This window comes from Thunnus albacares, chromosome 7, assembly GCF_914725855.1.
Source record: "Thunnus albacares chromosome 7, fThuAlb1.1, whole genome shotgun sequence".
Classification (NCBI taxonomy): Eukaryota; Metazoa; Chordata; class Actinopteri; order Scombriformes; family Scombridae; genus Thunnus; species Thunnus albacares.
The window spans coordinates 24386196-24410528 of record NC_058112.1 but is presented as its reverse complement, the minus strand read 5'-3'; the positions used below and the strand labels follow the sequence as shown (position 1 = coordinate 24410528).

The following is a 24333-nucleotide window of genomic DNA, read 5'->3' as shown; positions in this document are numbered from 1 at the left end:
TTTTCTTGCTGTAATCATTCCTCCCGTTCATACTGACCATAAGAGGATTCCTTCATAAAGCACTTACAATGTAAATGATGGAGGCCAAAATCCACAAGCCTCCTTCTGCGCAAAAATGTATTTAAAAGTTTATCTAAAGCTAATATGAAGATTCTGCTGCCTAAATTAGTCAAATCAAGTAGATATCTTTTGGCGTTACAGTTTTTATAGAGTCAGAGTCCCTCTTTTTGTTACTATACTCCCACTGCAGCTCAACAGGGAAACACTGTCCAAGGAAACACAAAGAGGGAATTTTATGCTAAAAAAAAAACTGTAAACTGTAATGTGGAAGATGTCCACTTGATATGACTAACTCAGACTGCTGACGCCACATATAAGCTTCAGATAAACTTTTAAATGCATTTTTGCACAAAACAATTGTGTGGACACACTGCAGATTTTGGCCCCCATCCCTTACATTGAAAGCACATTTGAAGGGGAGTATTTTAATAGCCAGTATGAACAGGAGGAATGATTACAGCGAGTAAAACCTCTTTTTGTGTTTGGCATCTGACTGTTGTTTTATGAGAGACTTAAAAAATTGTGAACCTATCCTTTAATCTATTAGCATGCATCATAAGCTGATCATATGTTTGTTTTGTAAAATAGTGATTTTCTAACTAACTATATCTGTAAATGTAAAGATAAGAAATGTAAAGATAAATGTATTATAAGGACTTCTGGCTCAGTAAAATGAGGTGCACTGGGGATTGTAAGGTTCCCTTTCATAAATCCTCACTTGGACAGACGGCTTTTTCTGTTTGGGGGATCAACATGTGGAAATCTTTAACCACAGAACTCAAAATGGATCATGACTGAGATCATTTTAAATTCAAACAGCTTTTAAAGAGGGATCAGTCATGTAGTCATGAGTGATCTAGTGCTTGTTGTTTTATGAGACTTTTATAGTATGTTTGTCTGTGAGTTGTTTGTGTTTTGTGCTGCTTTACTTTGTTGTTGACTTTCGTGTTGTAATACGTGCATGTGTATTGTTGCATTTCGTGTTTTGTGCTTAAATGTATGTTTATGTATTGTTGAGTCTTGTGCAGTTTCATGTATTTTAAAAGCTCATATTGGGACGGGCATTGCAAACTAGCTTAGGCTATAAATGGGAGTATGTGGCATAAATTGATGCTTTATACATTTAGCATAATATTTCCCTTTTGAAACGTAGCTGGTAATTAATATAAGTTTATAGTAGCATAAAATGGACACACACAAGTAAAATAAATTACTATTTATTAAATAAAACTGTCTCATACTCACCTCCTTGCCTCATTCCCTGGCCTGAAAAACGTGTGATATGTCTCCATCTGTAGGACAATCAACGTCTCTGCAGTGGCTCAAAGAAGCCCTGCTGATAAATGGTTTGCTAATTATCACGTTGTCAAGAGTTTTACCAATTAATAGTGAGAAAGGCTTTGAACAAACAAACATACCGTGTAGTAATAAGCAACAGACTCCGAGTGCACCGTCAGTTGCTGTTTGTCATCCCTCCACTTAGCTTGACGGTTGTTGAATTTTTGCACATAAACGCCGCTACAAAACTGACAAACACTCACATATATGAGCTAAAACCCACAAATGAGCACACAAACCCACATGTCTTATTTAACAACAAATGGCAAAAAGTTTTTTTTTAATTCGTCTTTAAAAGGAAACCACGTGACATCAACGGAGCGACGTCATACCCGGAAGTGGAGAAGCTGTCATTGTAATGTTTTCATGGATGTGTTTTCAATGGACATTGATGATACGTCAGCTGAACTATGAAATGTCTCACTTGTGCATAGCGTGAGGAGAAGCTTTTTATTTTGCTGCCATGCACATGAAACTACAGTAACTGTCGCTGATCGTAAGTTAAAGTAACCGCTGAGAATTAAGTACTAAAATAGGTAAATATTCTTGTAGCAAGTTCAATGTTGCTTTAATCCAGGTTCGCTCTCGCTATGAAGGTATAACCTGCCATAAATAAGTTGATGTTTAACATGGAAGTCACATATTACTGCGAGTTCGGGGTCATCCTTAACTGTTGATTTTGAAAAACTCTCTTTCGTAATATAAGAAAGGCAGATGTGGACCAGTTCGCCTTCTTGATCTGGACTGAGCTGAAACACACCTGGCATGATCATTATGGCGGTATTTGGAGCAAGAGCAGTCCTTCTAAACCTGAGGTCCACTTTCCAGAGAGCAGGCTCCCTTCCCAGAATCAGACTCATCCAGAACTCCAGGACATGTCTAGTAAAGAGAGGGCAGATTTTATCAAAGGTACCCAAGGTTACACTGCTATGTTGGGGTGCAGTCAGTGTGTCATTATCCTCTGCAGCCAGATGCCAGGAAGCCACTCTTCCATCCCGAACCGCTCACAGGAAGTCTCTAGCCAAAGTCCAAGTGCACAAACTTGTGTTTTTCCTCCGCCTCAGCCTCCGTGCCTTGGTGCTTCTCCTCAAATTTGGCCCCCTTCTCCTCCTCTCCCCCTTAACTCTGTTATCCACTCGCTGGGCCTCTCGCTGGCTGGACGCTCTGCTGTGGGTGACTGAATCTTCTGGTCCCACTTTTATTAAGCTGGGGCAGTGGGCCAGCACGAGACGGGACATCTTCCCTCAGGAGTTTTGTGAACGCTTCTCCAGGCTCCACGTTAAGGTCCGCCCTCACTCTTGGGCCCACACCAAGCAGTGTCTCCGGAGGGCCTTCGGGGAGGGCTGGAGGAGGGTGTTTGTGTTTGACAGTAAAGAGCCGGTGGGTTCAGGATGTGTGGCCCAGGTGTACCGTGGCTGGGCCAAGGCGGACCAGGTGGAGGATCCAGCCTTCCAGTCTCTGGTGGAGGAGATGGAGAAAGAGGACCTGCTGGAAGCGTGGGAGATACCTGGTTTGGGAGGAGTGGCAAGCTCTCTGTGGCAGCTCTGGAAGGGGAGTAAGGAGGAAGATGGCTATGAGGAGAGGAGTGATCCGGTTTGGCAGCATGAGGAGAGCAGCACAGAAAAGGACCATCTGATACCTGTCGCTATCAAGGTGAGGGGGACAGTCAAAAATAGCCTCACTACAGTATAGTTTGTCCATGTTTCAGTGTGTTTGATCCCTTCAATTCCCTGAAAAATAATAAACCATTGCCTTTATGAACTGTATGTTAATCAGAGCAAACCGCCATGTATTTTTTCAAGCTCTACAGAAGATGTTTTTAAATTGTTTGTTGTGTTGAAGGTGGTCCATCCAGGCGTCAAGAGGCAGGTAGAGATAGACCTGCTGCTGATGAAAACAGGCAGTTGGCTCCTGCACTGCCTGCCTGGACTCAAATGGCTCAGTCTGTGTGAGATAGTAGAGGAGTTTGAGAAGCTCATGACCAAACAGGTAAGAACATTCAGACTCCCATATTTCAAATGAAACAGAGTTTTCAAAGGTTTTTTGACTTTGTGCTAATCCTACACATAGGAGCTGATTTTTCAGCCTTACATGTTTGCGTGCAAGTAAAAAATAAAAGGTGCCTAGATGTAAAGTGTATCATATTACGTTTACAGCATGAGGAGAAATATCCTCACAGAATAGAAGCTGGAAGTGAGAACTGAGAACCAAAGTTGTGTCATTTCATTGATGGGACTGAACATTTGTTTCAGATTGACCTCCGTTTTGAGGCCAAGAACATTGAGCGTTTCCGGGATAATTTCCGCGATGTGGAATATGTCAAGTTCCCAACTCCGTTAAGACCATTTGTCACCAGGACTATTTTAGTGGAAACATTTGAAGTGAGTACAGAAGAATGTATAACTATTGGGAAACACTGAGTGAAATGATTGAGTGAATGATGAGTTATAGACAATAATGAACGATTCAAAAACTGTTATAAGTTATGAGATATAAAACTGTTCAGGAAACTTCTATGTCTGTGATTTGTAGGTAACATATAATAAGTCTGCTTGAATTAATATCTATTTCATTCATCATAAAAGAGGCCAACATTCTTTGGTTTATGTTCAACCTTTTATTTCAGGAGAGTGAGCCCATTTCTAACTACCTGAGCTCCAAGATTCCTCAGGAGGTGAAGCAGAGAATAGCCAGGATGGGAGTAGACACTCTGCTGAAAATGGTGATACATCTTCTGGTGGCCATTAGTGGTCTGTTTGACTGAATGTTGTTATATAATTAGATAGACTTTGTTCACTTAGTGTCTCTATCTATCCCATTTGTACGTCTGTGTTTCAGGTATTTGTGGATAACTTTGTTCATGGGGACCTCCATCCCGGGAACATCTTGGTCCAGTGTCGAGGGCCTCTTGCTGGTTCCAGTGACAGTACTGGTGCCACAGGGGAGGCCCAAGGTAAAACGACCCTCACTGACCTGTGGGACACTGTGGTGGTCAGTGTCAGACCAGACCCGTGTCCTTTCCAGTTGGTGCTGCTGGACGCCGGCATCGTAGCCCAGCTCAGCAACCATGACCTCACAAACTTCAAGGCTGTCTTTACAGCTGTGGTGCTGCGTCAGGTAATAAAAGAAGGGCACATACATGAAGTATCCATGCTTAATCAGTAATGATACATGAGCTTTTTTCACTTTTTTTTTTTTACAGTGAATGAATGGTCAGGAGTCCTTCCATATATGTTTGAACTTATATTTATAGCAGTTTCATTTAAAGTGTTGGATTGGTTGAGTTGTCGGTGGACAAACCCAGTGATCAAAGTGTTCCTGGGTCTATAAGTGATTTTGATTAAATCCATTTAATATTCTAATTAGTTGTTTTCCAGAACTGGAATGTCAGGAATTCATATATGTTAAAACCATATATTTAGAAATTTAGAAATTGTTCACCTACAGGAATTAGTTTATGACTCGTTTTATTCATTTATTCATTTTCTTTACCGCTCATCCTCTAGAGGTTTGCGGGGGAATGGAGCCAATCTCAGTTGACATTTGGGCGAGAGGTGGGGTACACTCTGGACAGGTCGCCAGTCAATCACAGGGCTAACATATAGTATAGAGACAGACAACTATTCACACTCACATTCACACCTACGGGCATTTTAGAGTCACCATTTAACCTAAGCTGCATGTTTTTGGTCTGTGAGAGGAAGCCGGATGCAGGCATGGGGAGCACATGCAAACTCTCTTGCTCTGAGGCGACAATGCTAACCGCTGCACCACCGCGCCGCCCCACATTTCTAAATCGTCCACTTTTACAAAGTAAATCTGCAGCATGTGCTTCTGAGATGGTAAATATTAACAGACAAGATAGGTCAAGGGTAAGCTCCACATTGGATTAACTGTTGCTGTGGTTTTGACTCGCTCTCTTCAGGGTGAGCGGGTGGCAGAGTTGATCCTGCATCACGCTCGGGCCAACGAGTGCCAGGACGTGCCTCAGTTCAAGAAGGAGATGTCCCAGCTGGTGGACAATGCCCTCAGCAACACCCTCTCTCTGGGAAAGGTAGTAACCTAGATTTGTGCTTTCTTATTTTGTTTGATTTGTGTTACTAATGCAGGGCCACATGATAATGAAGATGGTCATGATTACCATATTAGCCCGACTATAAGATGACCCTGATTATAAGACAATTATGGGACATGATCATACACAACACACCGATATGTGTTTTCTTCTATTTCTGGCTTGTGCTTGTTGTGTAGTTTATTAATGATTTATCTTTGTGTGCTTTTCGATTCTCATTGCCCCTGTGAAGAGTGAAAACTCGTCCTTTTACCTGGTGACTGTGGTCAGAGACTTAAGGAAATACCAGTCATTGATTACTATATTTGTTTAGTCGAGTTTTTGTTTGTGTTTTATAGATTCAAGTGGCTGACTTGCTCTCCAGAGTTTTTAGTCTACTCATCAAACACAAGGTAAAATATCCGGAGGTAACAGTCATTATTAGTCACAAAAAAAACAAAACACTCAGTTCTGGTTCAGATCACTTCTTTTTTTAGTCTACAAGTTTATTACAACAGGAAACTATTCTGACTGAGTCACTGCTGTTTCCACTCAGATCTAACCAGTTTTTCTCAAGTAGAAGAGCCTGAAAAGTAATTTTTGTGTAGTCATCTACTCAATCCTGAGTTTTGTTTTGTCATATTTTTAGCATGAAGAGAGAAATGAAAGATGAAACCATTTTGCTCTTCTTTGTTCCACGTTGCTGTTAAAAAAAATGTGGTTTTATAGGCTGTTGCTTTGTGGAAGTCACTGATAATTGAAATATTTGAAATGCTGTACTGAAAAATCAGTCCTATGCAGGAAACTATTTACAAAGATGTTAAGATGTCTGTTTTGTTGATGTCTTAGGTGAAGCTGGAGAGTAATTTTGCATCCATCGTGTTTGCCATCATGGTGCTGGAAGGCCTGGGCAGGTCTCTGGATCCCAACTTGGACATCCTGGAGCTGGCCAAACCCATGCTGCTCAAGAACTGTGCCTCACTGCTCTGATACGCACATGCATGTACACACACACAGCTGAAGCACAACAGATCAAACACACACAGCCTTGTATACTGTATTCAAACTTAGGGTACATACATATATGTGTATATCCTCCCAACGCCATGGTAATGCCATGGCAGGATACGGCACACGGTCTGTCTTCAAGCTTACGATGCTCACTACATTTCAGCAGTGTTGATGCCATAAATACCTCATTGAGTTTTACATTGGTGGATACATCCACTTTCATCACAGTTACTCTTGAATATTAGCACTTACTGTCTGGTCGGACTAAACGTTCACCCACTTATATCAAATATAAGGCACCTCTAACTGAATCTAATGAAAGAAAGCAGATGTGCTTTACATGAGGCACCATTTGAGTGCTAATGGATGAGTCAGACACATCAGCAAACACACAGATGACGAACATCCCTACTTGAAGTTCAAAGGCATATTTTTACTTTTTAATGGCAAATATTGATCTCAGGGTGTCTTTTATCACTCCATCTTGTATTGCATCTTAGTTTTCTAATGGGCCACATTTGCATTAGTGTGAATCATGATATACTGTAACATGTTGTAACATGTTCTTATAAACTACATTGACAATATGAAGCCATTGGCTAATTGTAATTACAACTGATCTTTTAGTTGTTTTAACTTTCCATTAAAATAGCGGGAACACTTATACATTTCAATAAAAAAGGGAATCTAAACTAATTTATCTTTTTCTTTCTTTTGTTGCTACAAGTGACTTGTAAGTTTGTGATGATGTTGACTGTTGCAGCTTCAAACCAGAAAATGCACTATAACGAGGGCACAGAGTCCATTAATTTACAATTTTATTAAATCTGTCAATGAAAAACACAGACAAGAGACGCGATTTTGTCAATGTCATCAGGAAGAACAGTCAGCATGGCTGAAAGAGTGAGATCAGGAGGTTTTGGTGCAAAAAAAAAAAAAAAAAAAAAAAATTATCACATACCCTTTATTGCAAAACTGTTGATTTTTTTTCATCACCATCAAGAGCCCAGATAGAGCAGCACTGTTCAAGTAAGGAGGGAGGGGAGAGGTGACAACTGTGTAAAAAATCTTTCAATAATAATAATTATAATAAATAATAATAATAATGACAAAAGAAATAAAAACATCTCTAATAGACAAACACAATCACCTCAGTATAAGACGAGATTCTGTCACGGTCACGACAACCAGAGAAAAGTTGTTTTCTTTTTTTTCCTCTTTTTTTTTTACTGAATTAAATAGTTTTTAAAAATATCTCACCATTTACTTATACTCATCTTTTTTTTTCATTTATTGCGAAAAATAGGCAACTGGACTAATTGTGATAATGCAAGTTTGTGTGTGTCTGTGTGTATGTGTGTGTTTGTGTGTGTGTGTGTGTGTGTGAGAGAGAGACAGAGAAACAGAGATTAAGTGAAGAGATATAGTGGAACGTCTTGGAGCGTTGGCACTGAGAGCAGCAGCAGTGTGTGGCGATGCAGTACTCTCATGTAGCCACCGGGTGGCACAGTTCAGTCAGAACATTCCTCCAGGGCTGGAGCTATGACACCAACCCCCACCCCCCACAACTGTATCAGAGAAGTCAAGTTCTGCCAACAACAGCCTCTGGTTTTTGGAATGATGCTTGTGTGTTGAAACTTTGTCCACGGTCTCTTATCGGCGTTGCCAGATCTCAGTTATATGTACAAAGGTTTCAAATCCCTGAAGGACATCTACAAAGACAAGTGCAACCTTCATGTGACCATCCCCTTTCTGGAGAAGCTCAGGGATCAAAGGGTTCCTCTAGAGGAAAAGAAAAAGGGAGAATAGTACCAATCAGATCTGGTAAACGTGCCACAGCAGGACTCAACATAATTGTTCTTGGTTTAGAGCAAGGGACTAAAATCAGGAATGATGGCAGAGGACCAAGATTTAGGAATGTCAAAAGCTGAAGGCGAGAGAGGGTTGTAACATAGTGACCTTCCTCAAAGGGGGCGCCGAAAATATCCTAACATAATTCTTTCTAACAGAATGTCCAAGAGGGATGACTAAACAGGAAAGAAACCAGCGCACAACTAAAATAATGCATCCATCGTCCGTTTGTTATATCCGTTCATGCTGATCCATCAGTCTCTCCATGCATTTTAAAAATAGTCTTTAAAGACCAAGCAGTCCTCCTCCATCTTAAATTGATTGTATTTTTGTTTTTTGCTCATCCCGCACTTTCTCTATCTGTCTCTGTCAGAGTGACAACTGTCAGTGTGGTGCCCCCTGGAGGACTGGCTGCCCTCCTGTGGCAGCCCCCGGCAGGAGCACGCAGCTCATTTAGGAAGGTGGGGGTGGGGAACCAAACAGGTTAAGAGGGGGCTTTTGGAGAAGGATTCTTGGAAGAAATCAGGGTGTAAACTTTAGTCCAACGTGGATGCTTCTTCCACAGCAGGGTGAGGGAGGGAAGCTACTGGGCTGGAAAGGGAGGAGAAGGGTCCATGTAGACAGATCTTGAGTAGATCTCCTGACAGACACATACGCTCATTCTCACACATAATAATACACACACTTGTCTGTCTTTGAGGCCCCGGCGAAGTAAAGGTCATGGCAGATGGAGCTCTGGGCAGTCAGCTGCAACATCTTTTCGTTGAGTTGTCTTCCTCATCTTTGAAAAGATAAGCAGCTGTCAGTGGCTCATGACTGGAACCAAACAAGGTAAAAGTGAGACTTAAGAGGAGATAGGTAGATCAGTGATGGAAGGGACTGGCTGACATCTTGACGGCAGAAGAGAAGAAGAAATCACATCTCTTTTCAGACCGGAGACAGAGTCCTACTTCTCCTTTTTATGGTGTGAGCAGCATCCATCCTCAAATTATCAGAATCTTTTTGGGAGATGTTTTGGAAGACACAGCTACTATGTCATATTATCTCCATAAGCATGTCTTTACATTCCTTTTTGGAGAAGATGGAGGGGCTTGTGTGGGAGTTAAGCCTACTCAGATTAGCATGTGAGGGTGCATGTGTGAGATAGGGCAGGAAAGAGTAAGTCTTTCTCATCTACTCCGACTCCACGCTGTTGTTCCACAGGCTGCCACACCAGGGGTGATGTTTGGGCTAACTGTTGGGGGACGAGGGGAGGAGGGCGTCTGATCAGAGTTTGTGGCTACGAGTTGAGCCAGGGGTGGTTGAGGCAATCGCCGGCCGAGGCCCTCTTCTCGGGAACCATCTCCAGCATGGGCAGAAGAAAGTGAGTGAAGTGACCGGCATCCTCATGTGACCAGCCGTACTTCTCCACCAGCACGTCAAACAGGGACCACGGCTTCAGCTTGGTGATGTGCCTCAGCTCACCTGCAGGGGGCGATAAGGAGCACAGTCAACCACAGCGCAAGAAGATGAGGGGACAAAAGTGAGCAGCGGGATTTGAATAGTCAGTTCACCCACATTACAAAAAAACTATATTCTCTTACTTATAGGATAAGCCTGGTGATATTCAGTTTTTTCCTTATTTTCACTGAATTCAATGAAAAGACTAAAACCGACAATGAGTTGATCCTAATAAGTATTGCCTGTGAGGCCAAAGCCTGATACAGAGCTTATTCCTCTGTGCAATACACCTCCATTGTTGTCCAAAAAATATCAAAAACACACCACGTTGCACTAGGTGACGTGTTCCTTGATTACAATGAACACACCCACTGTAGTTTATTTTGAGTTATAAACTACAGTGTCATACATAAACACATGCACTATATTTCTTCTCAATTGTGCACCAAATATGTATCAATCCACAGCTGAAAATAGTCCCCAACAAATGCAGTTGACTGTTTTAGTATAATTTGTTAAAAACTACAATATCCTGCTCTTTTAGAAAATTACTGAGCACTAGCAAAAAAAGAACCTGATATATTTGTGAGTAGTTTTTCCATATTCATGTCTTCAGTAGAGATATATTGCCTTAAGGCTGAGTGCCACAGACAAAGAAAGGTATTGAGAGAAAGACATTGTTATCACACATTGTTGGTTGTGGGATTTGTTGTCAATAAGAAAAACACCAAATGACAATAGGCTTATTGTTTACTATCCATTTACTATCCATTTACATCTGAGATTTCTACCTCCACCCCAATACAATGGAGGCAAAAGGAATTTGTGGTGCTTATAGCATTGGAAAATTAGATTTAAGAAATCTTGTACCAAAACATTTTTCCAAAAACAGTATCCCTGTTACCATGGATAATCCACAGAACAGTCAACAGTTATTTCTTTGGTAGAAAGTAGTTCCAATGAAAACAAAAGTCTATTCACCTCTATTGTATCGGAGTGGAGGCAGAAATCCGAGATGTCAAAAAGTATTTGCATGGCTAGTAAGAAAACATGTTTTTTTGGGAGGGTGAACTGACTCTTTAATTACACTCAATGGCAGGCCATGACTCTGCAGGCTCCGCCCATGCATTACAGCAGCTGATTACACTGATTAGTTCACCCCTTTGTGTTTGAGGGTGTGCTTATCAGTGCAGTGCCAAAATGATTGGAGTGAAAAACCCGCAGAGTCTTGGCTGAAAACCATGTGAACCGAGGGCAAGAGACAGAGGGAAGGAGACAGAGAAGTGGCGAGGTAATGAAAATAGACAAGGAGAGGAAGGTGTTCATTATTTAAGAGACGAAAAAAACGATTGGCCGGGAGTACAACACTGACAGAAAAAAAAAGTATGAGGGAATGATTAATGATGGAGGCGATCAAGACTGAAAGTCCAGCTGAAACCATGGCTGCCATGGTAACCTCTCCTTCCTCTGCACTGACTGGAGAGCACAAGATGGGGGGAAAGAAAACCATCTATGAAGACTTTCCTTATATTGTACAAGAGACTGATTTATGAGAGCAATAAAAAAAACATTACAGCTGTTTTTTTCCATATATAGTGACAACTTTAGTTTACAAAGCTATATGTTTAGGAGTCTTCAGTTCTGCCTTCTCATAAAAGTTAAGTATACAGTATGTTTCCATTGTTTTGTCTCAAATCATCTACTTTCCCCCAAGTTCAATAAAAATCAGTGCGTATGAAGGAAATAAGGTAACAAGAGCGCTCGATTGCACTGCACGACCGATAGCAGCATGGCAGACAGAAGCCCAGAGAGACAGAGCGAGAAAGTCAGACCAGATTAACAGAGCGCCAAGAGATAAAAGGGAGAACATTGAGACATCAAGTGCAGCCTCAGACCTCAGATAGAGACAACATCAAAGGCGGAATATTCAGGTCTCATGACACATTATGAAGAATATATGAGCAGAAAGGGAAGGAGATTGAGAGAAAGAAAAAAGAGAATAAATGAGAGAGTGCAAAGGTTATCAGCTGTATCAAACACAGATCCATACACTTACCAGGCTCAAAGATGAGCAGAATCATTGAGGTGAATGACACACTTAAGACCTTAGAGGTAGTGAGGTAAAGCCACACTGCTCTATGTATAGACTGGGAATATGACTATGCTATCATTGCTGATGTTAATGCTGCTTTTCTTCCTGCCAGCATAGATTAGCTTGTTCTTTAAAGTGTAGACTTTTTCTCATTAAAAGTCTAATAACTTTATATATACAGTCTGTAGAGATTATTAGTGCTTGATTGGTCCTTTTTGCTGCCAACAAAATTAAATTGCTGATAAACATATGGCAAAATATCTGACTACCTTTGATTGATTCTGCTTTAAGCTGATTTGTTTTTAGGCTTTTAGAAAAAAATAATTTCCTCTGCCTCTGCCTGTGGTGAGGTAAAATTAGCATTTTGTATGTTCCAGTGCCAGATGATTTAAACAATCACAACAAAGTGTTTCGTAAGTTAATTTAGTAGGGATGAGCGATACAGCTGAAATCAATATTATAGTATTAATAAGAATATTTTTCAGATATTGATACCATTATATAATGCTATGGCAAATGAATTAAAACCACATGTAAAATAATCCAAATGATGTTACATGTTCCACTTTTATGCTTTACATCTGACAAAACTCTTGAAATGTTTAATACAAAACATCAGTTTGCTTCAGTTCAATTATTTGGAATTTTGTGAAATGATCATTTCTTTCATTTTCATAAAGATGTATGTTTTATGCTTGTAACTTTAACAATACATTTGTTTTTGAGAACAGTGCATTTGTTCACTTGAGATGAAGGAATACTCAATTTACAAAAAGCAGTTTACAAAAAAATCATTTATTTCTTCTTCCTGGTCAAAACCTGGTGCCTACATTACCCAAAATGCAACTCGACTGCAGACAATTTGGTCGGAGATTTGGGTGTGTTATGCTAGTAGTGGCTAAAGTAGCCTCAAGCAGAGATGAGGAGCAGAAGTCTGGTAACCTCACTTCTTTCTAACTCCACACCCCACGATTTTTTTCTTTTTTAAACTTGTAGTCTTCAGCCCAGACCTTCACTTGAGGAAATTAATCAGACTTGGTGGAGCTCCCTCTGGAGCCACAACTGTCTTATACAACTTTTTTCACATATGCAGTAATACTCATCAAGACCTGTAAAAAGACTGATGTGTAAAATCAGTGGAGTTCCTCTTTAAGGACAGTGTGCTTTTATATATTGTTAGTTTTTACTTTGACATTTATGCAGCATTTCCTTTAATTCAAGACAAAGTTTTGAAAGTCAATAAACAGTTATGAATTATCGCCCAGCCCTACAATTTATTATTTATGTTAGCTGTAGTTGACAACTTACCTGACAACTATATGAACTGGCAGTACTGCAAATATTACTACACAACAAACACTTCTAGATCCAGGTGTCATTACTACTATGAAGTTCCTCACATACTACAGCTATCCCTCTGCATAAGGCCTAGCCTACACCTAGCCCAGCCACTAACCACGGCGTCGTTTACCTTTCTTGGAGAAAAACTCTCGGCTGTACTTCCCGGCAGCGAACACTTTGCGTGGGACCTTCCCAAGGAGCTCCATGATCAGAGCGATGTGGTCTGCCCACCACCACATACATCACAGAGGGAACAGGCACGATTCAGCATTACAGCATGCACACACACATCAACACGCACGTACACTGGCTGTACGGGACTGACACACACTGCTGCCTTGGGGTATTGCATGAACACACTCACAGACGGCAAACTAGCAAAACACCTTGAAGTTGACAGTTTTAAGACAACTTTTCATGTGATATTAAATAGTTCTCAGTGTTTTCAGTTATAATTTCATCCAACTTTAAATTTATATGGTGTCCCGACTGTCTGTTAGTGTCCATTTTTGTCCATCTTAGACACCTGTGTGTCCCAGTCCCACCAGCTCTCTGCCCAGCGCTACCTCTTCTGTTGAAGAACTCCCGGGAATATTTTCCGGAGAGCGCAAAGTGCCTTGGAATACAGCCCAGCAGCTCTATGATGTGGGCTATGTGGTCTACGGAGGAGAGAGGGAGGTGGAAGGGAGGGAGGAGAGGGGGAAGGAAAAAATAGGAAGGATGTTCAAAAAGAAGATGGGGAAGGAGATGCATATAAAGAAACACATAGAAAAGGAAAAGACAAGGAAGAGGAAATTCATTGAAAGAGGAGAGATGAACGTAAAATTTATGGAAATTGTAAAGAGGGTGGATTGTGGGTAGGAAAATAGAGACAGGGAAGGGAGGTGACGGGTAGAGAAAAGAGGGGAAAGGAAGAAAAAAGAAAAAGTCACAGACAGTAAAGGAGAAAAATCTGTGTTAGTGAGCTGTGCCTCCACAGCAGATGTGATTAAATGAAATGTTCAGCCTTAGAATAAAAAAGTGACATGCATTCAGATTCAGAATGAACTGAAACCCGAAGCTAGATTTTCAATTTGGCTTCAATAGTGGGAGACCAAAGGTTTCTCTGTGTGAATCAGGATGTTATGAAGAAAAAGAAACTGGCACTGGCTTTTTGCCTGCGCAAAACATGCAAAATGAGGTTAACTGTCTGTCACATGTGATATGTGATGAGAAGAACAACACAACAAGCTGGTGAGATCAAAGATCAGTGGAGATGAAGAGATCAAGGCGTGAGGTGAGGATGAGGGTGCAAAGTTTGGAAATGTGTTTTATTTTGCAAGAAATAGAGGCGGGTTAATGGAGTCTACATGCAGATATGGGGATTGTGAGGCCAGATAGAGTAACACGTGACCAGAGTATAGATACACATATACTCACAGGATGAGCTAACTGGCTAGTGTTGCTCTTGGGCTTAAAGGGGACATACTGTAGAAGGGGATATTTCCGCTGCTTTTTTGATTATAAAGCAGGTCTAGGTGCTATATATATATACTGTGAAATATCAAAACACTCAGTCCACAAAGAAATGCACACAGCCTGAATTCAGAAACTGTGCCTTTAAATGTGCTGTTTAGACTTCTGTAAGGTTGTGATGTCACAACTATACACTCAGCGTTTCCCCTATGATTGCCTTGGAGGGACGGCCCACCCCCCCCCCGAGAGAAACAATATATGTTTATGTTATTTACCTAATTTATGTGCACTTGTTGCATTTCAGCTCAGTGTGAGAGTTTTGCTTTTGCGTTTTGCTGTAATTTATATATTAGTTTCTCTCCTCTCCTCTGCTCTCTTGTGAGTGGAGCAGAGGAGAGACATTCACGGAGGAAACGCTGCGCAGTTGTTGGATGTCAGGAAGCAAATTTGTCATTGCACAGCCTTCCAAAGTTTGGATAACATTATCCTCAGTGGTGGCCATCACAATTTACCAGTGTGTTTTACCCAGAGCCTTGGTTTTACCTACAGTAGCTACAGTAGGCTACAACCCATTACCTGTGGTTGGCCTGAGCATGCATCACTCATAAAACAGTGAGCCAATCAAGCATTGAGCAGACACAAAACAGCCTGTTTCAGGCTGGGTGAGACAGAGGGGCTGCATCCATGGCTTGTGCAGCTGTAGCTAGGTGCTTTTTGACCATAAAAACATGCAAATATTTGTAAATAGACCACAGAAATGAAAATATTAAACTGGGATAGGAGCTTAATATGACCTCTTTAAGGTACTAACAGTTGTCATTTTACACTTTGCTGGAAACTGACAATCTGCTAAACTGCAGAAGTCTAGATGTCTACCACAATGTTGCGTTTTGTGAGCTCTCTGTGTATCTATGACATTGAACAATTCTGGTCTAAGTATACAGCAGAGTGGAGATGAGTGGAGGCATAGCAGCAGAATTAAAGGACAGGATTTACAGTTGACAGTGGATAGGGGGATTTGGGGAGAGGGATGGCTAGTTTAAACTAAGCTCATTTGGGGCAATTCTATCCCTTTACAACACAATCTTTTACAGTCTTTTTTATTACAGTGTTTCTCCATCATTCAAACACATTGATTGAAACAAAAGGATCAGTTTTGACCCTTTATGAACCCCCTGAGTTCAGCTTCTACAATATAAAAATAATCGAAAATGACAAAAGCATTATATGTACCCTTTAAAAAGGGTCATTGCATTTGCAGTCCTTAATCTGAATAATGGAGAAAAACTGCACAGCCAATCAAGGTTAATTGGCTCACAAACACAAATTTTCATACACATAATCTATTCAAAATTTTATTTATAACAGTTAATTAAAGATTTAAGACACTTTGCTTCTTAATTTTAAACATTTTCCCTCCCAATGCATTTTGTAGTCAACATCCAGAATATGCATCAAGATGAAATACAAAATTCAGCTATGACTCCCCTCTGGAATACTTTTAAATGAGAACTTGTCTACATTTTTATAACTGGGAAGTAAGTTTTATGTGTGTGAAATACTCACCCTCATCACGGGAATAGTCCTCTCCAGAGTGGGGCTCAAACAGGTAATCTCCAGTGGCCAGCTCAAACGCCTACGAGGGAAAGATTAGAGAACTTGAGTATATGGTAAGTGTGCACTGTATGTATGTATAATTTAAAAGGAAGCGTGTATGTATGTAATGTACTCTATATAGGTATGTGTTCTCCTTACCATGCAGGCAGTACTCCAGATGTCAGCAGGAGTGCTGTAACCGGCTCCTATCAGGACTTCAATGGAACGATACTGTCTTGTCTGGATGTCCTCTGTAAAGTGCTTGTGCTTTGAAGGAGAGGAGAGGAGATCTGTTAATAGACTGTGTGGCAGTCATCAATCGACCACATTCCCTGGCCAGTGTTTTTTAGTTTAAACTAACCCTGTTTTATTTTCTTTTTCATTAAACAATTACATTAAACCATGGCCACCCAAATTGGCAAATCAAATTCCATTTATCTCCAGTCCTTTTCAAATGTAACCTTGTGCAAGCTGTTTGAAGCACAGGCAGGAAAAACTAAACTAAATATTATCACATTTTAAATCAAAATGTAAAAAATGGCCCATTCCTGTGTATTTAAAAGATACAGTATGTTTTGATTCAAGCAGTCATTACCTATCACATCCTGCACTCATTCGCATGTTTGCGTAGCATACAATAAATGACAGACACTGTGTCTTACCACCCAGCAGGCGTTTCCAAGATCCGCGATTTTGACTCGAATAGACTCAGCATTGCGCGGGTCTAGGGGGTTGATCAGGAGGTCTGCAGCTCTGGCCCGGACTGGGAAGGGACAGAGTGGTAAAGCAAAGGGTTAAAACATACATTAAGTAGAGATACGCAGAGTTTACACACTCTAATGTGATAAGAGGCATTTATTCTAGAGCAGGAACTATTCGGTTTTCTCAACCAGGAATCCAAATATGAGAAACTTAGTCTTGGACTCTATGAACACCTCAGAGAACAATATATGATTCAATGGGTCACTTAACCCACCTCACAAACATGATGCCCTATTTAGCGTCAGTAGACTGGAAAATAGACTTGAAGCAGATATGTGAAATCCTTCCTAAGTTTCAAGGTTGTGATGCTAGTGGTGACCTTAGAGTAAGAGAATGTTAAGAGTCCAAGGAGATGACAGTAAAATGGACGGTGTGGATGGATGAATAATGGTGGTGGTGAGTCATTAATAATACCCAGAGGAGATATTCGGAGAATAAAATGTAATAATAAGCAGCTGAATTGCTTTACCAGACAGCTATAATGTATGAAACAGAAAATCGAAAGACAGTGACGGCTATTTATGTTCTGCTGGTCCGTTATCTCACCAAAGATCCAAATTAACCCTAATTGTTGTTATTCTTTGTTTCCTTTCTTTACTTATTTAAGTAAAATTCTCTTTTACATTAAAATTTCCCTTTTAAAACAGACCTGATGAGTCATTTGTTGATACAGTTTGAAAGGAAGCTGGTTAATGAAGATGAAAATAAGTGACAGGCAGTGTTCACCCTGCATTTTGAGTTTATTGTACCTTTGGGTGTGTCTCCTGTGCTTGAGGATGACACAGTGCGACTGCGGTCAGCTGCGGGGCTGTTGGGTGACGGTCCTGCTCCGATGTCCACCGTCCCAACCGGTATGGGGTTTCCAGGCTCAGGATCCAGGGGCAAATCAGGGAAGAGAGGCATTGTGGCCCGATAGCGCTCGCTGGAGCCGTTGGTCAGCCCCGGCTCGTTCACCTCGCCGTTATACATCTCATAACCAGAGCTGATAGAGTTGTCCCTGTCCGTGTAGCTGAGCTCGGACTCCACCAGGGGGCAGTGGAGAGGCTCAGGGGTGGGGGAGGGGGGTGGAGGCATGCCAGGGTTGGGTTTCAGTCCCTCAGACCCCAACAAAACATGGCCGTTGGTTTTGGCCAAATTGGTTTTGTTGATGTGGGATTTTATGGGGGAGGTGGTGTCCGTGAGGAGTTCAGTCGTCGTGTCCTTGTCCTCGTCTTCCTCTTCCTCATCCTCATCCTCGCCCTCCTCTTCCTCCTCATCGTCCTCCTCCTCCTCCCCCTCTTGTTCCTTCGACCCCTCTTCCACCACCACCACTGCCTCCTCCTCTGTTTTGTTCTCACTCTTTGGCTCCTCTGTGTCATTTTTCTCTTTTTCAGTCTCTTTCTCCTCCTCTTCTTCTTCCTCCTCCTCCTCCTCTACTTTCTCCTCCGTCTCTGTCTCCGTCTCCTCTTCCTCGTTGTCATCCTCTGCACCTTTCAATCCCTCCTCCTCCTCCTCATCCTCCTCCTCCTCCTCCTCTTCCTCTACCTCTGCTTGCGTTGGATCTCCATTACCTTCCTCAGTGGTGGGGGGGATGGGGGCATCTTTTTCAGCAACGGGCGTACGCTCCTCATCTTCCACCTCCTCATCAGGGTCATCGTCAGTGTGGGGTGCCTCACTCTGCTCCTCGGGATGCGCTGCGCCTAACATGGAGAAATTGGAGGGAAAAACAGTTAAGAGAGGCAGCGGGTGGGGAGGAGATACAAGCATGATCAAAGACAGTGTAGGCAGAGTGGAAAACGGCATGAAAAAATGGCAAAAGTGGGAATACGAGAATGAAAGAGACAGAAGGCGGAGAGACAGAGAGGGTGGAGGAGGGAGACAGAGAAAGATGGTGTTTTTTTTTCCCTTGTGAATCAGCCTAGCCTCCTTTACACAGTAGGACCAGTGTGGGTGAAGTGGTTGGAGTCAATCCACCTCCTATTCATTCACAGACAGACTGTGTTCTGCGCAAACCTGCATTCACACACTCACTCCTGCTGCAGAGCTGTCAGAGCAGAGAAGAATCGCTTTTCTAGTTGCTCAGAACCCAGATACCATAAAATGTAAAGCCTAAGCTAAATATGTTGCACACTTTTCTTTCACTGATTATTTCACTTTGAATTAAAAGCTACAACCACCATGCTATAAGGATACATCATTCAGCTGAGCCAAGGATCGTATACCACACAGGTTTATTATAAATGAATGCCTCAACACCTTGTATGTTAAGTTAATTAAAAATAAACTGGTGATTCTTAATGAATGCAACAGTAGAATTAGCTCAAATTTCAATGAGGACACGACAGTCAAATATGGGATTCAATCAATATTCGCTTCCTGAAGCAAATACCAACAATTCTGGGCTTAAGTTTCCAAAGAAGAATATTTTATTATGTTTAAAGCTTCACTAGGCTAGCCTGAAAGTCAGAATGAAGAGGCTATTTAGTCTTAACAGTGAAACAAAATGGCAATTCAGCTCTACTCTGCCGAACTAATTGGAGATGGGGGCAGCGATTCAGAGGTATAAAACCAGGCTATTAAGGCAACATAGCACATCGACTGCAAATGGCAGTGACAGATAATTAATTGAAAACAAGCTAAAATTTCAGAGACAGAACTATATTTTTGGAGGATTCTTTTGAACCAGGATTTAGTCCAAAGGACAAAGTTAGCATGATGATAATAAAACAATGTACATGCACACAAAGTCAGATGTGTTGGGTCATCATTTGAATGCATTTGCATGGCCAAACATTGCACAAACCCTCAGGAAAAAGGTAAAAGTATTAAATAAAGAAGGAATCATCCTGAAAAATCTGTATAATATCTCTATTTCTATATTATGCCCAAGAATTTTAGAGGAGCTGAATGTAAAGGTCAACATGCTAACATGCTGTTGTTTACAAGGTTCACCATCTTAATTTAGAGTGTTAGCATGCTAACATTTGTTTATTAGCACTAAGCACAAAGTATAGCTGAGGCTGATGGTGTTATTAATTTTCCAGGTATTTGCTCCAAAGTATTGGACAAATCTAAATGTTGACCTGATGATGAAAAGTTAGAGGATCACCATAGTGATAACACTTCCTCCCATGTGAAATATGAATATCTGTAGTGAACTAAGTCAAAAAGTCAGAGGATTTCCAAAGTCGTTGGACTTCATCGTCTGGGAAACCCTGAATGTCTGTAAAAATTCTTGTGCCAATTCATCAAATAAATGTGTATATTTCACTGGATAAGTTAAAAATTTGACCTGCTGGTGGTGCTAGATGAAAAGTCATTGGAAATCATTCACTTGCCACCATGGATATCTGCACAAAATTTCATGGAAATCCCATAAGACATTCCTTTCTGGACCTACAGATCAACATTGCCATCCATAGAGCCACTGCACTAGCATGGTTAAAAAGCTTCTTACAGAGAAATTCAAGTGAATCATGTTGTTTCCATTAACTCAGGTTGGAGGATTCCAAAAGACAACCAACGCAGTATTGATAATTAATAAAATATATATCTAGAAAATATCCAATAGCCTGCATCATACTGTATCTACTGTATACAGGAGGTGGACAACATTCATAATATCTAATTTTTAAATAATAGAGTGATATCGGTCTAACCACTGGACTCTGTGGATCACATGACTCACATGTATGATTGGTCAACCTGATGGGCCTCTCCCTCTCTCCTCCTTCCTCCTCCTCGTCTTCCCCATCCTCCTCGTCCTCATCGTCCTCATCGCTCTCCCCCAGGGCCATGATGGGGCCTGGTGGCGGTGGCGGTGGCTGCAGCGGTGAAGGCAGGTTGTGTTCGTGTGCCCCTTTCTCTCCTCCTTCTTTGGCTCTCTCCTCCCTCTTCTCAGCTTCTCTCTCCAGAGCCTCGATCTCCAGCATCCGCCTCTCCAGCAGCTCAGCCTGCCGCTTCTGTTTCTTCTTCAGCTTCTTCTTCTTATTCTTGGAGATCTTCCCCACCTGGGAGAAAAAAAAACAGACAGGAGAGGAAGAGGGAGAGTCATGGGAGGCAAAATCACAAGCATGATATTAAAGGAATAAAACATTTTGATGCTTTTTTGAATGGTATGTTTATGTCCATCTACACTTCCAGTTCATGCTTATAATAAATATTAGCACATTTCAGAAAGAATATGTAATATTTTATTTTCATTAAGCTTCTCTGAGAAGGACATGCAAAGAAAAAAACTCCTAATTTTACAGCATGTAATGCAGTATTCTTGAAATTCTGGAAATTGCTGCAACCCTATCTATTGAAGATTCATTAAACAAACCGAGCATCCATCCACGCTAATGTAGAGTGGTAAGAACATTGGTAGGATAATAATACATTTTGAGCATTGAATATAAATAATTTGCTGCATTCAGTACCTTCCTGTGTCTCTAGCTATTGTGACAATCACACCAAATAGTGTGAAATGCTGTATTTAACTTTCTGTGTATGTCTGTGTGTATGTGTGTGTGTGTATATGTTTGTGTGTGTGTGCACTCCTCTCATTTCATACTCACATCTGTTGTACTCACCGGTTTGAGCTGGGGGGCTGTGCTAACTGACAGACAGAAAGGGAAACCACAATCAGAAGCTTTAAACTTTATATACTTAACCGAGTTTACTCTACGCTCAGTGTTCTGCTCGCCTGGAAAAGAGATCATTAGATTATGTATTTATATGCTCTTTTTAAAGACTTTATACGTATAGAATCTGTAGGTGAAGTGACAAAAATTGCAAACAAATGAAGACAAAGATCTTTCACAGTCCCACAGGCTTATTCTCATGTCCTAGATCATTAATAATAATGGTTTACTCTTCTCATGCCTCAACATGTAAATTCAATATAGAGCAGAACACTCACAACTGAATCATCTGATACGAATCAGAAATATATTACAGATAATAAATCAAAGCATTTTGATCTTCAAAACATAACATTACAGTTAGGGTAATATGAAAAAAATATTCTTAAATAAACAGTCTTTCCCATTTCCAAACATATTTGCAAATTAATTCTGCTCAGCTTTTCATATTATATATATATATATATATATATATATATATATATATATATTAACAAGTATGTTACTATTTATATCCTACATAGTTTCAGTGCTTTCTGAAATACAAATGTGTTAAATTTTCTTCTCACTGAAACAAGCAAAGTTAGAAAAAAAAATGCCATAAACCACATTTCTGCACTTATGTTAATGACAGTAAAACATTTTATTTCATCTTTTCAATTACAGACAGACTCTGTCACCACCACAGTCTTCTGTTTCGACAGTTGATGGTCTCTGGCCTGCCTACGCTGTGTAGAAATGTAAGTGGTATATTAGAGACTATTGGCTGATGTAAACAATTGACGGCTCATGGAGGATTCACCTGACCAAGAGGACAGGGTTCATAGTGAGTTCGTCAATTCCGTTTTATAAGAGCTTGATTTTTGTCAGTGGAAGAACTTGAAGACAGAAGATGAAAAAGCAAGAAATATCTCCTTATGGTACAAAAAAGCAAGCAACTCAGGAGGAACGAGAGGCTTCTTTGTGAGTCGTTTTTCTTTACTGAGCATTCCTCTTTAATAAATGATCATTTAGACAAAAAAAACAGATGATTTATTGCATATTGTAATATTGTTGGTGATTTATGGATTGTTGCATTTATTGTAAATAACAATTTCATATGAGGAATATGATCTGTTAACCTACTACATGGATTACAGACGTCACCTTTTACCTATAATCAGCATTTAGATGAAAAAGCCACACCAACAGACTGCACTGCATGCTAGATTCTCGGGGAGCTTGCAACAAAAAAATCACATTTGCTGATTTGTCTTCTTTCACTTTTAATTATTTAAAAGTAAAATAAAAGTTAACACTGGTGATAATGTGGCGGCAAAGTCTGGGAAAAAACCCCTATGAATAAAATGCAACATCTTGCTTTTGTTTATTCGCCACGAGTTAGATGAGAAGGTTGATACCTCTCTCGCTAAACCAAGCTAACCTGCTGCTCTCTGTTGCTTCATATTTACCGTACAGACGTGAGAGTGGTGTCGATCCTCTCAAGTAACTCTCTGCATTTCCCAAACTGTCAAAGTAATCCTTTGAAATATACAAAGTGTGAGTGTATGTGTGTCCCTACCTGCTGATCCAGACGGTGGGGGGGCTCCAGCTTTCTGCCATTCAGTTGCCTCCATGGCCATGCGCCTAACAAATGCATCATCTACACACATCAGGATGTTCTCTGGCTTGATGTCTGTGTGGATGATTTTACATTTAGTGTGGAGGTAGTCCAGACCCTGCAGGACCTACAAACACATTCAGACGAACAGACACAGATTTTATCACTGAAAAACATGCTCACACTCCCGGTTTGGGCGTATATACACTCAAAAATGCAGACACAGCCTCTTTGTTCAGTTCTCTTCTCTTTCTCTGAGCCATTCTTCTAATGCTTGTCATTCTCTGAGGGCAGAGAGGAGAGGCTGTTGATGTTTTCGTTTCAGTGTTTGTCTCATTTGTTTCTGTCCGGAGGCTTCTGGTTTGGAGCGGAGAACAGTCTCATTTAATTTCTACTCATCTTCAGCTTGGCTTGCTCGAGAGGCGGGAGGCTGGCAGCGGCTGAAATGGCCCAACAACTTCACATGCACATCAGGTGGCTGTGGGGGAAATGCCTGAAAGTCCTGAGTCTTAGCACGGTGTGAAGTGCATAAAGCATGTACTTTATTAGCAGTGTTCAAAGTGTTTCTTGTTGTCTGAGACTGTTCCTTGCTCTCTCTTTATATCTCTTTCTTTCTTCCTTTTCATCCGTCTCTCAGAGTCAATGAAAGCCAAAGCAATAATTTAGGCAAGGAAACTGAATCACTCACACAGTTTTATTAAATCTTCCCCCAAATTGAATTATGGACATAAATACTTTCAAAAAGTCACAAAACACGTTTAATGATACACAAACCTACTGTTTGCCTAATTCTCAGAGGACAGTTAAGAAATAAAGTACAACTGCTTCACAGAGGACGAAGAATATTAGCTATAACTAGCTTGTTTTTTTTTTGGTAATTTTCTTCTAAATAAGACCTGTCAGAAAGATAGGATCAACCACTTAACAAACTACATAATTATTGTGATGAAAAAAGAACTCTCAGATTGCTTACTTTGTTTTAAATGATCAGCTTAGGAGAGAGACAATCGAAAAACAATGTGAGTTAAGTTGAAGCCAAAATATATTTTGTATTCCATGTAAAACATACTGACATATACTGTATATCATCAGATTGTTTGAGCTACCAATCTTCTGTAAAGAGATATGC

At 40.7% G+C, this 24333-nt stretch overlaps 3 protein-coding genes across 8 annotated transcripts in view; 1 reads left to right on the top strand and 2 right to left on the bottom strand.

Moving 5' to 3' along the window:
- Positions 1–1625, bottom strand: part of si:dkey-82f1.1 (DENN domain-containing protein 2A) — a 46334-nt gene extending 44709 nt beyond the window's left edge. The window contains exons 1-2 of one of the 4 annotated variants that reach the window (XM_044357650.1): positions 1479–1625; positions 1306–1396 (exon numbers count right to left, since the gene is read on the bottom strand). In XM_044357650.1, coding sequence (XP_044213585.1) covers positions 1306–1352 — 47 coding nt within the window. In that variant the 5' untranslated portion in view covers positions 1353–1396; positions 1479–1625. Of the gene's footprint in view, positions 1–1305; positions 1397–1478 lie in introns of those variants that run through there. The other 3 variants (XM_044357649.1, XM_044357652.1, XM_044357653.1) reach the window with 3 other exon arrangements.
- A 119-nt stretch (positions 1626–1744) lies between these two features.
- Positions 1745–7004, top strand: adck2 (aarF domain containing kinase 2). 3 transcript variants are annotated; one of them, XM_044357656.1, is made up of 9 exons: positions 1745–1894; positions 2109–3051; positions 3241–3387; positions 3651–3779; positions 4025–4120; positions 4237–4515; positions 5324–5452; positions 5812–5865; positions 6302–7004. In XM_044357656.1, exons 2-9 carry the CDS (start codon positions 2164–2166, stop codon positions 6440–6442), a joined length of 1863 nt encoding a protein of 620 aa, XP_044213591.1. In that variant the 5' UTR covers positions 1745–1894; positions 2109–2163; the 3' UTR covers positions 6443–7004. The 3 variants fall into 3 exon arrangements, with proteins under 3 accessions (XP_044213591.1, XP_044213590.1, XP_044213589.1); XM_044357655.1 differs by having other exon boundaries at positions 2105–3051; XM_044357654.1 differs by having other exon boundaries at positions 1745–3051.
- A 255-nt stretch (positions 7005–7259) lies between these two features.
- srpk2 (SRSF protein kinase 2) overlaps positions 7260–24333 on the bottom strand; it is a 69949-nt gene continuing 52875 nt past the window's right edge. Inside the window, exons 8-19 of the mRNA XM_044357657.1 lie at positions 23166–23331; positions 21539–21579; positions 20668–20989; positions 18468–18679; positions 18306–18428; positions 17750–18269; positions 16901–17001; positions 16398–16505; positions 16209–16278; positions 13754–13846; positions 13318–13410; positions 7260–9778 (exon numbers count right to left, since the gene is read on the bottom strand). Coding sequence (XP_044213592.1) covers positions 9594–9778; positions 13318–13410; positions 13754–13846; positions 16209–16278; positions 16398–16505; positions 16901–17001; positions 17750–18269; positions 18306–18428; positions 18468–18679; positions 20668–20989; positions 21539–21579; positions 23166–23331 — 2034 coding nt within the window. The 3' untranslated portion in view covers positions 7260–9593. The remainder of the gene's footprint in view (positions 9779–13317; positions 13411–13753; positions 13847–16208; positions 16279–16397; positions 16506–16900; positions 17002–17749; positions 18270–18305; positions 18429–18467; positions 18680–20667; positions 20990–21538; positions 21580–23165; positions 23332–24333) is intronic.

Bases quoted from the DNA above. Each gene is read 5' to 3' on its own strand.
- adck2 (XM_044357656.1), top strand. From the start codon at position 2,164: ATGATCATTATGGCGGTATTTGGAGCAAGAGCAGTCCTTCTAAACCTG. The intron at 4,121-4,236 runs GTGATACATCTT...TCTGTGTTTCAG, and splicing joins TAGACACTCTGCTGAAAATG to GTATTTGTGGATAACTTTGT. The intron at 5,453-5,811 runs GTAGTAACCTAG...TGTGTTTTATAG, and splicing joins ACACCCTCTCTCTGGGAAAG to ATTCAAGTGGCTGACTTGCT.